Source organism: Ornithorhynchus anatinus, chromosome 17 (assembly GCF_004115215.2).
Source record: "Ornithorhynchus anatinus isolate Pmale09 chromosome 17, mOrnAna1.pri.v4, whole genome shotgun sequence".
Classification (NCBI taxonomy): Eukaryota; Metazoa; Chordata; class Mammalia; order Monotremata; family Ornithorhynchidae; genus Ornithorhynchus; species Ornithorhynchus anatinus.
In genome coordinates this window covers 3,295,452-3,310,962 of record NC_041744.1, presented here as the reverse complement: position 1 = coordinate 3,310,962, position 15,511 = coordinate 3,295,452, and the positions used below count along the sequence as shown (strand labels likewise).

The following is a 15,511-nucleotide window of genomic DNA, read 5'->3' as shown; positions in this document are numbered from 1 at the left end:
TTACAGATGAGAAGACTGAGGTACAGAGAAGTTGAGTGACTTTCCCAAGGTCACTGAGCAGGCAAATGTTGGAATCAGGATTAAAACCCAGGTCCCCTGACGCCCAGGCCCGTCATGCCATGCTACTTCTCAGCTAGTAGCATGAAATATGGTTCTCCCTGTCGCTCAAGTCTCTAAGGGTTCGGTCCACTGAGCTGCCCACTCTGCCCCCTATGGAAAAGACCAGATCATCTAGGTCCCTTAAAGGAGAAGACCGGCCCCCGCCCCCCATCCCAACACATACATGTCTCTGAACAAAGCCATTTCCCCAAAATAGACGTCAAGAGACTAGAGCATTCCTCTAAAAATGGGTATGCCACCACCTTCCCCGCCTACCAACAAAGAAAACATCCGGGAAGCTAAAATAAAAAATATGTTCCCATGAAATGGTTCAGTCTTAAAAATCCAACTTGCTAAATACACTGACTCAATAATGGCCATTCCCCACTGATAGATTTGTGAACGTCCAAAGCGATATTGGGGTGTTTGTTATAAAATCGATTCCAGCAGGCTGTCCTGGCCCCATGTCCTTTTTATTCATTCATTCACTCAATCGTATTAAGCACTAACTGTGTGCAGAGCACTACAGGGGGATTAACTGTGAGCCTCCCGGGACAACCTGATTGCCCTGTATCTACCCCAGTGCTTAGAACAGTGCTTGGCACATAGTAAACGCTTAACAAATACCAACATTATTGCTATTATTACTAAAGCCTTTGGCAAAGTACAGTTCAACAGTGAACAGTGACTTCCCTTGCCCACAGTGAGCTCACAGTCTGGGTGCTGAGGCTGGCGGCCTTCTTCCCCTATAGTTTGACACCCCCTCCCCCAGAGGGAAGGAGGGAAGCCCCGAGCTACATTTAAGAAAGAGGCTTGGGGGGGTGGGGGAGGAGGGAAGGGGGTGTTTCCCAAAGAGCATCTGGCCTGTCACCTCCTCCCACTGAGTTTGTGGCCGGCTCCACAGATCAGTAAGCAGCTAACACCTTGCAATGCCCTGGTGATTCAACTGATAAAAACCTACTCTAGCAGAGATGGCCTGTCAAGGGGGCATAAAGACTTCGGGTGATGAGGCCATTAACGAATTAAGGGAGAATGGATCCTCTACGCCCTAGGGCTGGGTCCCTAAAGACCCAAATAAACCCAGTGGAAAGTCACAAGAGACCATTCAACCAATCAATCGTATCTCCTCCAAGGGGCCTTCCCTGACAAAGTCCTTAAAATAAATAATAATGATGGTATTTAAGTGCTTACTATCTGTCAAGCACTGTTCTAAGCACCGGGGGTAGATACAGGCTTGTCAAGACCCACTTGGGGCTGTCAAAGTCTCGATACCCGTTTTCCAGGTGAGGTAACTGAGGCCCAGAGGTGAAGTGACTTGCCCAAGGTCACACAGCAGACAAGTGGTGGAGCCGGAATTTGAATCCATGACCTTCTGACTCTCAGGCCCGTGCACTATCCACTTCACCATGCTGCTGCTTAAAAACGTTCTACCAATTCTGATATACTATATTGGGCTCCCCCAGGTGCTTAGTATAGTGTCCAATAAAATCATCAATTGATTAATTTCGATGGAAGCCAAGAGGCCGCGAGTGAGGCAGACAAGCCGATCAGACGCCGGGTGGCTCCACTTCCCAAAGGCACAGTCTTTGGTTGTGGCCCACCGGGAGACAACACCAGCGGACGGACCAAGCTGGCGTGGGGCAGTGATTTCCAACTGACTCTCTGGCACAACCAGGGAACAGAAGAGAGGGGCGTCGAAAGCCACTGCAGCGGCAGAACAAAGGACAAGTTTGGGCAGCTGCACCAGCCCCCCCACTGTTAGACACTCACCTCGAAGTCACATTCTTCTCCCACGGCGTACTTGGTCATGATCTCCAACCAGGCAGCGTCCACCAGCTTCTCCAAGGAGATTGTGTTATGGTGAACCATCTCTAGTACAAGTTTCTCATACCAGGCGGGGAACTCCTCCTTCAAGCTGAAAAAAGTCAGGATTAGCCTTTGATCACCTAGAAACCAGTTTCCTCATCTGAAAAGCAGGGATTCATTACCTCATCTCCCTCCTACCTAGGCCTTGGGCTCCATGGTTGAAATCTACCCCAGTGCTTAGTAAGCGCTTCAGAAATACCCCCTTATTATAGACGAGAATTGTAAACTCACTGTGGGCAGGGAATGTGACTTTTATATTGTTGTGTTGTACTCTTCCCAGCGCCTCTGCACACAGTAAGTGCTCAATAAATACAAATGATTGACGCTTCAGATCAGGCACCACCCTGGTGCTGGGTTCATTCATTCAATCATATTTACTGAATGCTTACTGTGTGCAGAACACTCTATTAAATGCTTGGGAGAGTGCAGTATAACAATAAACAGACACATTCCCTACCTGCAGCAAATTTACGGGCTCTCTGCCACCCACCCCCGGATTGCTTCTCAGTAGGCAGAGTCAAAGGCTGTGGGACAAGGGTTTATTCCTTTTTGAGGTCCTGGGCCCGGGAAACAGAGAGCAAAATGAGATTTTAACCACCAAGATCTGAAGATCGGGAATTCCTCCAGAACAAATAGGGAGTTCTGATGCCTCTGGCTACCTCCGGGAGCACTAGTGGGAGGAGGAATGGGATTTACTGAGCACCAAAAGAGGGCAGGGCCCTCGGGGAACCGTTAGGAACAGTTCGCCTTCAACGCAGATAAACAGGAGTCGCTGGCAAATCTAAAATGAGCCCCCCGGCTGCCCCTTTTAAGCCCATCACACCGCAAAATCCTTGGCCAACTAAATCCCAGGCGAGTCAACCACATGCTCTCTTCAAAGGAAACTAGAATATATTTACGGCTGCCTGGTGTTGGGATTTTGACACAGAGGGAGGTCTGTTGCTCTAATTCTAAGAATAGCCAGCTCAACGGCCAATGTCTGGGACTTCTATTGCAGGTGATGGTCAACTAACCTCTGACACCAATTTCTCTTAAAAACACAAGGCCACAGAAGCCCCGCTGTACACCACACCTAAACTGAAGCACTGGTCATCAAATGGGCACTTTCCGACCCACTGAAGACTGGAGAGAAGGAAAAGTGGCGGGTGGCATGAGGCAAACGCCACAGTCAAGCTGGGCGGGCCAAACACACCAGCAGGTTTAAGAAGGGGCCATTTTGTGGGTGGGCAGGGGCAGTTGGAAACCTACTGGGCAAGTTAGGGTGTCCCCCCCACCACAAACTGGCATGGGTATAAAGGAGGGCAGGAAAGCCGTGACCTCCACTGGGGACAAATGACCAGATGGGGTGGGCCATCCGCCTCAGAGATGAGTGGTGTCCAGGGTCAGATTCTGGGTTCGGGCCACAGGTAAGGTCGAAATCCTAGAAAACCCTCAACTCTACAGAACTGGCTCCAGCTTTGCTTGGCCTCCTGGTCTCAAACTGAAAGTGTGATGATCCCTGCCTCTTAAAGGGAAGTAGCTCAGGATTTAAAAGTCTGCATTTTTAACCAAGCGACTCCAGAGGCCCTTTAGTTCGGCCACCACCCCCAGCGGCTCCAAGCTGTGTGACTCCACGGCACCCGCGGCCTACGTCCAGCCGCGTCTACCCGACCGCCGTTTCAGCTGGGGGGCAAAAAAAAAGAAAACCGGGGAGTGTCGGTCTGACAACGTGAGGGCCTTGGAAAGAACGGTTTGGGAGACAAAGCGTGAAACGTTGTTCTTTGGGGCTCCAGAGGCTGTGTGTCAACTGACTGACAGCGACTGACGATCCGGGGTCAGCGAGAAGGCCGGGAGCTCCGGGAACAAGCCAGAGCTGAGCCAGCAGGGGGCCTCCGAAGAACAACTTGAAGAAAAGTCCGGCCAAAGGTAGGCCCGTGGAGCAGCTGGTTCCACCGCAGGGAACCACAAAAGCTGAGCTCCCTCCATCCTCCCACCCCCGGCCCGGTTTCCCGAGGGTCCAGTCAGCCCCCGACCCGCCTCCGGGTCGGCTTGCCCTCTCGGCCCAGAGCGAGGGCCGGCCGGGCGGCCCAGGACACCGGCGGGCTGAGGTGTCCCCCGGGGAAGCCGGACTCGGGCGGCCAACGCTCCCGTCAACGGGAAACCCCGGCCAGGGATGGGGGTCTCACGGTGGGCCCCCTTTCCTCCGCCCCCGAGCCGAGCTGTCCGCGGCGGCTGTTGGCGACGTCCCTCCGGGCACGTCTGCAAGGGATTTCCCGGGCCAGCCGGGAGGGCGCAGGGTTTTAGGGTTTCACCCCGGGGTTGTGAGGGGGTGGGGGACTGGCATCCTCCTGGAGAAACACAACCAAGTTAGCTAACTCTGGCAGTACTATTTCAGACAACCCGGAGAAACCAGGTCCCAGGGATTCTAGAATGTTAGAGGCGGGTTGGCGAGATAGATTTACACCTGGCCCCGCTCTTCCGCCCCAACCCTCTAGGAAATCCCGTCCCCCGGGGGGGGGGACCAGGCCCGATGCACTCTCCGAATCAGGCCCTGTCCAAGATTGGACCTACCAGGGCAACTCTGGATCACAGCCCACCTTGCTGAAGGGTGTGGAGGAAAAGGATGGGGAAGAAGAAGGGGCCAGGACCAGGAGCCTAGCAGGTGCCTCACTCTTATCTAGCTCGGAGCGGGATCGTTCAGCCTGATGACCGCTACTCTGGCCCAACCCAGGCCTTTCTTCCCAGACCCCTTTCCCTTGGGTTCGGCTGCCTCTGGGCATCCGGAGGCCAGGCACCACGTCCCAAAGCGGTGGCAGGCACACAACTGGCCAGTCTCTGCCAGTTTACCTGGCAGCCGATGTTTCTCAGGAGAGTGGGTGGGGACGTGGGGGGGTAGCCCTGGCACCCTACCAGAGGAAGCACCCCTCATGCCCTTCCCCGCTACTTACAGCTCGGCAACTTCCTGTTCCTCTTCCCAGGCCTCTTTATGGGTCAGCTGGCTGCTCCCCGTGCTTTTGCATGTCCAAATGCGTTCGCTGTACCTCTCCAGGCGAGCCTCGTACTCTCTGGGGCAGTCACCACTCAGAAAAATAACACTCAAGGAAACCGGGCTCAAAGTAACTATGCTTTCCTTCCCCATGAGGCATGCACTCTTGCAAACGAACAAAACACACACACACACACACACAAAATCTGCCAAGACTGGACACTGAAGTCACCTAACATTACCCTTCAAGCTTCGACCAGAGTTGTTTCAAAATCCAACTCACGTCACAGGGTAAGCAGGAAATGGAAAGGAAACACACAGAGACTTGGGCCTCGACTTCAAAGTAACCCCCGCCTTCCACCCAGTGAACATTCGGTGCCCTGGTTATCCGTACACATCACTGGTGTACCCTAATTACCGTTAATTACCATTAACATTACCCCAGTCCCCCCATTTGTCTGCTGGGTGACTTTGGGCAAATCACTTCACTTCCCTGTGCCTTAAATACCTCATCTTACAGTGGGGATTAAGACCGTGAGCGCAATGTGGGACATAGCCTGTGTCCATTCTATCATCTTCTAACTACTCCAGCACTTAGTACAGTGCCTGGCACATAATAAGCGTTTAGATACCACATGAAACTAGCTGAGGCACGCACTGAGGGGGTGGGAATGGGAAGAGGACTTGATCTCAGCTTCCTCTCCCTTCCCGGCAACTGTTTGCACCCGCGGCTTCATGCCTACATTCAGCTCCCTTGCCCCGCTCCCGTTTTCTATCTTTGGGAGCCCCTTCTCGCCGCTGTGGGTTTCGTTCTGAGCTCCGGCCTCAGGCCAGACCTGCTCGGGGAAGGTTCTGACTCTCCCCGCCATCGCCAGCGGCGGTGGCTGGTGAGACGGGCGGTTCCGGATTGCAGGGCAAGACCGCCGGCCACGAGGTTCTGGACGGGAGCCAGACCATCGCTTTTAAAAGCGAAACTCATCACGACTCCGCTGGGTTGGGCGGGAGGAAGACAGACGTTAGCAGAAACCCTCCGACTGGCCGCCTTTGAGGCCGGTCGGTGGCGCACGGCTGAAGTGGTGGCGGCGAGCGGAAGAAATTGAAGACGGAGCGGAGAGAAAGGGAGGGCAATGCGGCCTAGCCCCGGGCTGCCAGCAGACAACGGCGGGCGAGACCTAGCTCGGCACCCTGAGGGAAGGGGTTGCCCGATTCCAGTAGAGTTTCCCGGGCAGGTCAGGACTAAGAAGCAACAGGGTTTAGCGGTGAGGGAAGGTGGACAGTTGTCTCGGCCTGCAGGTATATTTGCTGGCTTGTGAGAAAGGCCAACCGGCCATCCAACTGATAGCATGAGAGGAGGTGGGCCCTTCATTTTGTCCCTCCCCAGTCAGTCCATCGTATTTATTGAGCGAGCAGAGCACTGTATTATGCGCTCGGAAGAGTACAATACAACAGTAACCAGACACATTCCCAATCCACAATGAGCTTATAGTTTAAACAGCCTATAGCTACCCTCCGGCGCTTAGAACAGTCACAGCTTTAACCGATACCACAGCTATTTTTCTGGGGGAAAAGGGCTTAAGTTTAGGAGTCTACTCCCTGAGTAAAACAGGGATAGTCACACTTCCCTATCACGCAGGCATGACAGGGGGAAGAGGACTGTGGAAATCATTGCGAAAATAAAGGTACCGTGCCAGTTCCGGGCTCGGGGACGCTTCAGGGTTAAAGGCAGCACCAGATATACTGTAAAAAGTGACCCCCAACATCAATTTTTATCCCTTCCTGGTCTGGAAGGGATGGTGGGCTGGGCCCCAGGGCTCTCAAGAGTTGCCACCAGCCCATCTCTGACCACAAAGGGCAGCTCTACACCCAGACCACCACCAGGTTGGTAGCCACAGAGGCAGAGGGCCCTCGGGAAACACAAACCGCCCCAAGCCAAAGGCTCGGCTACTTGCCACTCAACCTGCCAAGCAAACTGGTCTGGGGCTCAGATGAGCTAAAGTTTTGCTAAATGGCATTTGTTAAACGCTATGTGCCAGGCGCTGTACTAAGTGCTGGGGTAAACACAAGTTGGGTTGGACACAGTCTTAATCCCCATTTTGCAGATGAGTAGCTGAAACCCAGAGAAGTGAAGTGATTAGTCCAAGGTCACCCCAGCAGACAAGTGGCAGGGCCGGGATTAGAACCCAGCTCCTTCTGACTCCCAGGCCCGTGCTCTATCCACTAGGAAAGACCGCTTCTCTCAAGATGAATTCCGTCCATAACTCTCTGTTCCGGAGAACTCCAATACCGGATTTCCACTTTCGGCCTGTGCCAGATTAGTCGTGGTGACTGAGGGGATGAGAGGGAAAAAGAGGAGAAGAGCGAGGAGAGGCGAGAATTCCAGGGTGAACCCCAGCTTTTTAGCTTAAAACTCCTCTCCTGCCAGAACTGTTGTCCCACAGAGGCTGCCAAATATAAAGTTTACTGACGTATTTTATGTACTCTCAACTGCTTTTGCCATCCCCTGCTGCTGATGCTGAATAGAAAACTGGATGAAAGGCAGGTGGGGAGAGACAGCGAGAAAGAGTTAGAGCAAAATGAGTAAATCAGGCCTCGGGAAATCACACGTTGACTCAACTAGCTCTGTTCTTGGGTTGATCGATCCTGTCAGGCTCCGAAAGCAAAGTTCCCCGGATCAGACGTCGTTTCCAAAGTCGGAAATAACGTCGGCTGGGCCTTCCCGGCCTCATGGCCACGACAGCTGGTGGAAGGAGTGGAGATAAACCTTGTCCTAGGCAGCCCTGGCCCCACCGTCAGCTCCCTGGGCTACTTTGGGCTCCTGCTCCCGACGGACCCGTGCTAGGACAGCCGACGGGCGGGATATCCAGGGGCCGGTCAATGCCATGGGTGGGACATGGCTCCGAGGGGAATCCTGGGTCTCGGGACGACCGATCACACTCAGTAGGCAGGTGGCGACAGATTGATCAGTCGGTCAATAATGTCTGGGTGCTTGCTCCATGCAGGGCACTGTACATCGAGCTACTATATAAGCCAAACACCATCCTCGCTGCATTAGTATTATGAGGAGCAGCAGGGCCTCGTGGATAGAGCATGGGCATCTGTAAAATGGGACTGTGAGCCCCATGATTTGCTTGTATCTATTCCAGCTCTTGGTAAAGTGCCTGGCACATAGTAAGTGCTTCGCAAACACAATTATTTGTCAGCTCTGCCACATGCCTACTGAGGAACGGTGGGCAAGTCACTTTGCTTCTTTGTGCCTCAGTTTCCTCATCTGCAAAATGGGGATTCAATACCTGTTCTCCCTTTCAGTTGGACTGTAAACCCCGTGTGGAACGGGGATTTTTTCAGAGCTGAATGACTCGAATCACCCCAGCCCTTAGAATAGTGCCTGATACAAAGTTTAAATATTGCAAAAATTCTCCAACAGCCCTGTCCGTGTGTTGAGGGCTGTCGATGAATCTGAATCAAACCTGCTGCTCCTCTGAGGGGTAGGAGGACTAGGCGAGGACATCAGGTGGGCCCGGGGAGAGGCTGGCAGAACTGGGTTCCCTAAAGCTGCCATCTCTCTGGCCCCGTTGCCCCTGGCTCCTCTTTCCCGAGTTCTCTCTGGCCTCCCCCGCCCGCTGCCTTTTCTCCCGCGCTGCTGTAATTCCTCCCCCGTACCGACACCCTCACCCTCCCACTCCCCACCCGCTGTCATTTGACCGGGCCCTTCAACTAGCTACCTGGAACGAAAGTAAAAATGAAAGAGAGAAAGAGAGCTCGATCCTAGAACAGCTCAATCACCCTCGCAAAGACGGCGGAGCCAACACCGGAGCCCAGGTCCCGCGCCTGAAGGGTTTATGTTCGCAGCCGGCGCTAGCCACGTCGCCGTGGGCCAGAGCCCGCGACGGTCACCCGGGGAAGAGGCGTTCTCAGACCCACACAGACCGTGGGCATTTACGTCTGCCTGACAGAGGGCTCAGAACGGGCCTCCGTGTCCCACGGCCTGCTGGGCCTTTGTTCTCCTCCGCCTTGAAACGTGACGCTGTTCCTTTCAGCGGAGGAGTTGAGAGCCTGGGAAAAAAAAAACAACCAACCAGGCCGGAGGCCGAGCCAGAGGGGCTCCAACTGATGCTTCCCATTCCACCCGGAAGAGAGAGTCGCAGGAGAGCACCGCAGTGAGCGGCAGAGTTAGGGATGACAAAGGGATCTTCACCCCGACTTTCCTAGTGCCTCCCCCTGGACAACCACCATCCGCCCCACGAGACGCTCGCTCCGCCCAGGCAGAACCTGAAAGGACTCGGAATTTCCGAGTCCCGAATCGGGCCGGCCGATGATCGGCCGAGCCGGTTCTGCCTCGCGAGTGCAACTTAACTCCAGTCCCAGCTGCCCCGTTCTCATCAAGACTGGCCCCGAGTCACATTCCTGCCCTGGCTCTGCTGCAGAGGAACCTTTCCCCGTCGCAAATGGTACCCGCTGCCCAGCTCTGGCACTCTGACGCAGTCTTGTCTAGAGTAAAGCCCGCGCTCCAGGTCTGACAGGGCCTGGCCTCTAGTCCCAAGCGCTCTGCACACAGTGAACGCTCAATAAATACCGCTGACTGACTGACCGATAGGCTGAGCCCAGGCCCCGAGCTCCTTCAGCACACAACAGCTGGATGGAACGATCGCGGAGGGTAGCCCTACGGTTATCTTGTCCCTTTCATAAATACGCAACCTCAGTCCTTGAACCTTCTACACCCTACTACCCTCAGCTTTGCCTTTAAGCCAATACAATATGGGACCAAATTAGCTTCCGGGCCCCCAACGAGCAGACAGACACACAAAATATCCAATCACCATAAGGGATCCTTTTAAATATGAAGGGGCTTAAAAAAAAAAAAAGCAATCCACTAGACAAGGACCTGAAAACACAAACCTGCACGTGCCGCTATTACCCAACCACATTGCTCATTCACTGCTGCAAAACCACTAACATCTCCATAAAGCGGTACGCTGGCCATACCGTACAATTATTTAAAAACCATCCTTAAACAGCTTCCATTTGTACCAATTCTCAAGGGAGTCTTTTTTCATTACTATGTAATACTGTTAGAAACTTAAAATGCTGGTCTGGGAGATTTCAGGCACGGCAGCCAGATAACTAATCTGACACTTTTTTAGTACACAAATGCCTCTTACAAGACTTGGGTTCTTCCCGCCCCCCTCAAACTCTCTCCTAATGCATAAAGCTTGCAAAAATCACTTTGTGAACGACAGGTTCTTGGTGTACCCCACCTTTTTAGTGTAACCTCCTCCCCCTGCCCACACCCCTTGGGCTGGCCTCTACCCCATCTGACAGTCCCCAGAGCCTACTGAAGTCCAAGTGTGTGCCAGGCTTTCAAAGAATGGACAGCTTTGAGAGAGGTCAGCCCAAGTGGCATGGTCACTGGCAAAGCCAAAGAGCCAAAAAACCAGATCCTAGTTTGGGGTGATTTCATCTGATCCCCTTTACATTTGGTTCAAATGGGGGCACCCCAATTAGCAGCTGATGCCCAGGTCCAGAGATTCCCCAGGGGACTTGTGAGCATCAGTTCTGTCAGAGTTTCCAGTTAGAAATCACTCTGGGCCTGTGGAACCCAGGACTTCTCTCCTTCCCATGACTTGGAGGTGGGAGGACCTAATTTTGATACTAAAGTGCTTACTATGTGCTTAAGTAGATGGAAAATCATCAGGTCAGACACAGTCCCTGTCCCATGTGAGGCTCCTAGTCTACGTAGAGGGAGCAGGATTTAATCCTCAATTTACATATGAGGAAACTGAGGCCCAGAAAAATTGTGACTTAATCAAAGTCACACAGCAGACAAGTGATGGGCTCCTGGGGGGATTAAGCCCCAGCCCCGATTAGAAAGAGCTGCTGATGGGCTGGGCCCTCTGCATGAGGGACCAATTTCTCTTCTGTAAATTTGACTGTTAAGAGCAGCAGGAGTGTGTGATTTAGGATGACTCAGAATCAGATCAGAGGGTGAGGAAGGCATAGGCAGTAAAGGATGTGGTAAGTAGGTGCGGAACAGGTAAAGAGAGGAAAAGCCCTACTAACGGATCCAATAGGCCACAAAGGTAACAACAGGGGATTTCATCCCCCTCAAGAAAAATGGGAAAAATAAAAATAAGAAAACCTGAAGTGCACTCTTTTTTCCTAGCATTCCAGGTATTGGTGGGAGCAGGGAAATCTCTCCTTCATGACAGCTGAAGACAGGAAGAAAGTTAGGACAATCTCTTCAAAGGACCTAGAGTAACATTCATATTAAAAATCAGCCACAAACCTCCAGAAAACATGATCATGCCACCAACACCAAAGAGAATTCAAGATACGAGGTTTGCTTGTTTTAAATGTTACCTATGCTCCCAATTAATCTATGGTAAAATTCACAATAAATTTTCACCTGAGTTTTTTGGGGGGAGGGGGAGTTTGCATCAGAAATCCACCACACCAAAATATAGTAAAAAAAAGTTTCATGCGGAAATAACCTGGGCCTGGAAGTGAGAACTCTGGTTCGACTACTTGCCTGCTGGCCCAGTCGCTTGGCTTCTTTAGGCCTCATTTTGCACCTGTAAAATAGGGATTATATACCTGTCCACCCTCCCATTTAGACTGTGAGCCCCATGTGGGACCAGGACTGTATCCAACCTGATTATGCTGTATCTCTCCCAGCGCTTGGTTGCTCTTGGCACAAAGCAAGTGTTTAATAAATACCACAGTTATTATTAAAATTATAAACATTAACACCACCAAACCTTAACGGAAAAAAAAATCAACGGTACGGATGGATTAAATGTTTGGATGGAGAAGTTAAATCGATGATGGGGGAGGGGGAAACGTATTCTGCCCAGCTAGGTCACAGTTCCTGGACTTCCATGTTCCTGTGGGAAAGGCACAGATTCCGCCCTCTCTTTCCAACTCATCCTAGGATTCTCTTCCCACAGACAGCTCGGTCCTAAATGAAAATCTTCTTTCCAAGCCACGGCACCGATCACCAAAACCTGCCTTGAACATTTCTAAGAACAGTGCTTGGCACACAGTAAGCGCTTAACAAATACCACCAGTATTATTATTTCTTAGCCACCGCGAGTGCCTCTTCCACCACTAAGACCCCCTCTACGGCCCCGGCCCATCCTTGAGAATCCCTTTGTGTGTTCCCCCGTTCCATACTTGCCCGGAAAATCGCACATCCAGATAAAAGCCGGGGAGGATATTAAGGCATTTTCCAAAGGCGGACTGAGCCAAGCATTATCACTGAAAAAGTTTGGAGAAAATGCCGACGGGGCCGGGTCTCTTAAAACAAAACAAAAAAAAGTAAATCGCATGGTTAAAGCCGGTGAAGAGGGAAAAAAAAAAAAATGAAATATTGCACACAGGCAGCCCCTCCTCCACACAAGGAAGACATAGACGGCCCTGCTAATTCACCCCTCCTCCTCCTCGAAGTCCCAAAAGGACTTTGAGGGGAACCGAGGGGTGACAAAGTCCATTTTCTTTAACTCGTGGAGGCCCGGGCACCTTTAACTCGGTTAAAATCACGGTGCCCGAATCCACCGGAGAATTCTTAACACACTGGCTCCGGGCTCTAACAACAACAACAACAACAAAGTCCTGCAACTCTCAGCCGCAAAGCCGGGTGGCTTAGTGAATAAACCAGATTAAAACTCAACAAAGGTTTGACGGAAAGTGATGAAAATGCAGGACCGAAATGGTTCCCGGCCCACGGGGGGGGGTTCGGAAGTGGGGAGGTGGGGAACCCAGTTTCCTCCTTCGTTTTCCGCAAGAGTCGGGTAACCACCGCCCCCCAAAATCAGCTCCCCATATCCTGCACTTCTGCTTTTCGTTTTTCTCCCTCCTGCGGCGGGCCGGCGGTCGAAGCTCCGACAACGCGCCCTCCCGCCCCGGCTCCGGACACCTCTGCCGGGCCCGGGCCGCTCCCCGCCGAAGGGGAGGACTCTGGTAGACTGTCCTCTCCCGAGCGCTTCGCGCAGTGCTGTGCACGCGGTAAGCGCTCAGTAAGGGGGGGGGGGTTGGGGGAGCGAAGGCCCGGCTCCACGAGGCTTTATACACACGCGGGCGCGCACAAACGACCCCAAAAAGTGCTCTACGTACACCTCAAAACCTGCTTTATACACACAAGCACACCTCAAAACCTGCTTTATATACACATGCACACCTCAAAAACTGCTCTACATACCAATGCACACCTCCAAAGATCCTCTACACACACACACCGCAAAACCTGTTCTACACCCCCCCAACCTGCTTTATACACACATGCACACCTCCAAAGATCTTCTACACACACACCTCAAACCCCGTTCTACACACACACGCACACCTCAAAACCTGCTTTATACACACACGCACACCTCAAAACCTGCTCTACATACACACGCACACCTCAAAACCTGCTCTACATACACACGCACACCTCAAAACCTGCTTTATGCACACACGCACACCTCAAAACCTGCTTTATGCACACATGCACACCCCAAACCTGCTTTATGCACACACGCACACCTCAAAAGCTGCTTTATGCACACATGCACACCTCAAAAGCTGCTTTATGCACACATGCACACCCCAAAGCTGCTTTATGCACACATGCACACCCCAAAGCTGCTTTATGCACACATGCACACCCCAAACCTGCTTTATACACACACGCACCCCTCAAAACCTACTTTATACACACACGCACACCTCATAACCTGCTTTATACACACACGCACCCCTCAAAACCTGCATTATACCCACATGCACACTTCAAAACCTGCTTTAAACACATATGCACACCTCAAAAGCTGCTTTCTCCCCACCCGCACACCTCGCAACCTGCTTTCTGCACACACGCACCCCTCGAAAAGTGCCTTACCCAGACCGCCCCCACGCAACGGTTCCGCAGAGGGCCGGTCCCCTCTCCCCCAACCCGGGAGACAGAGTGCGGGGGCGGCGGGGGTCGGGCCGGTCCCGAGGCCCCGCCGGCCAACTTTCCCGCCGACGAGGCCCGTGCGGCGCGGCGGGGGCGGAGGCCTCGGGCTCGGGAGGATACTCCTGCGTGCGGAAGGCCTCCTGCGTGTGCGGGATGGTGTAGAGCGGCTCCTCTCCGGGCAGCGGCTTGACCAGCGGGAAGGGCTTGCGGCCCAGCAGCGGCGCCATGGCGGCGGGGCCCGGTCCGGACGCCCCGCGAGGACCGGGACCGGCCGGGGGAGCTGCGGGAGGAGGAGGAGGCGGCGCGGGAGGTGCGGGCCGGCTCGGGCTCTCACGGCCGGCGCGGCGGCCGGGGCGCAGCCATGGGGGCCGCCGCCGCCGCCGCCGAGGCCTCCTCCCCCTCTCCCGCCTCTCCTTCTTCTTCCCGACCCGGTCCCGGCTGGCGCCCCCCGACTCCCGCAGCCCCCAGACCCCGGGCCGGCGGCGGCGACGCCTCCTCTCCGAAGGCACCGGAGGAATTATTGAAAAATGGCGGGAGATTCCCCTCCTCCGCCCCCCCCCTCCCCTCCGCACCCGTCCCGCGCGCACCCTAACCCGCTCCCCTGGGGCGCCGCCAGCCCCGGCCCCGATTGGCGGGGATCGGGCGGCCCCGGCCTCCCATTGGGCGACGGCGCCGTCGCTCCGGCCGCGGTCCCGCCCCCCGCTCCTGCCGGGTAGTTAGGCTGCGGCGCGCGGGAGGGCGGCGGGGAGGGGGGTCAAAGGTCACGTTATGTAAGCGCCGCTGACAGGCGCCCCGGCCTCCCGGGCGGGAGGGAGCGGGGAGGGGGTCGGCGGGAGAGACCCCCCCACCACCACCCGGGGGGGGGGGGCCCGGGCCCTCTCGCACCCGCACTGGCACACACACACACACACACACACCGCGCCATCTGTCACCGACGGCGACACCGACATCCGGGCACTACCGTCGGCGCCGAAGGGGAGCGCGGCCAGGGGCTTTGTCTTCCCTCGGCGGCCCCGCCCCTTTTTAAAGGGGCCGCGGCCCCGCCCCGGGGTCGGAGCGGGAAAGGAGCGGGCGGCGGCGGCGGCGGGAGGCCCCGGCCCGTCCTCCCGGGCCGGCCCGGTCCGTCCTCCCCCGCGGGCCGGAGTCGCGCCAAAATCTGGTGACCGGAAGTGGCCGTCGACGGGCCTCATGGCCTCCCCTCAGAGGCGCCCGGGGCCTGCCTTCGAAAGGCTGAGGCGTCGAGGCCTCGGTGACCCCGTTGAGGCCCGGCTGCCAAAATCCGAGGCGACGAAGCCTCAGTGAGCCCCCAAGGCCGATGGCAGGGTGACATGACCCTGTTTATTTTGTTAATGAGATGTAGCCCGGCTTAGTGGCCGGAGCCCGGGCTTGGGAGTCAGAGGTCATGGGTTCGACTCCCGGCTCTGCCCCTTGTCAGTTGGGTGACTGGGGGCGAGTCACTTCACTTCTCTGGGCCTCAGTTCCCTCATCTGGAAAATGGGGATTAACCGGGAGCCTCACGGGGGACGACCCGATGACCCTGTATCTCCCCCAGCGCTTAGAACAGTGCTCGGCACGTAGTAAGCGCTTAACAAACACCAACATTATTATTATTATCACCCTGATTCTATTTATTTGCTATTGCTTTA

General features: G+C 54.6%; 1 protein-coding gene across 1 annotated transcript in view; it reads right to left on the bottom strand.

Annotated features, from left to right (window-relative positions):
- The window catches only part of BAZ1B (bromodomain adjacent to zinc finger domain 1B), a 39,558-nt gene extending 25,394 nt beyond the window's left edge, over positions 1-14,164 (bottom strand). The window contains exons 1-3 of the mRNA XM_029082027.2: positions 13,986-14,164; positions 4,893-5,009; positions 1,870-2,014 (exon numbers count right to left, since the gene is read on the bottom strand). Of these exons, the coding sequence (XP_028937860.1) occupies positions 1,870-2,014; positions 4,893-5,009; positions 13,986-14,092 (369 nt within the window). The 5' untranslated portion in view covers positions 14,093-14,164. The remainder of the gene's footprint in view (positions 1-1,869; positions 2,015-4,892; positions 5,010-13,985) is intronic.
- Between the last annotated feature and the right edge of the window lie 1,347 nt (positions 14,165-15,511).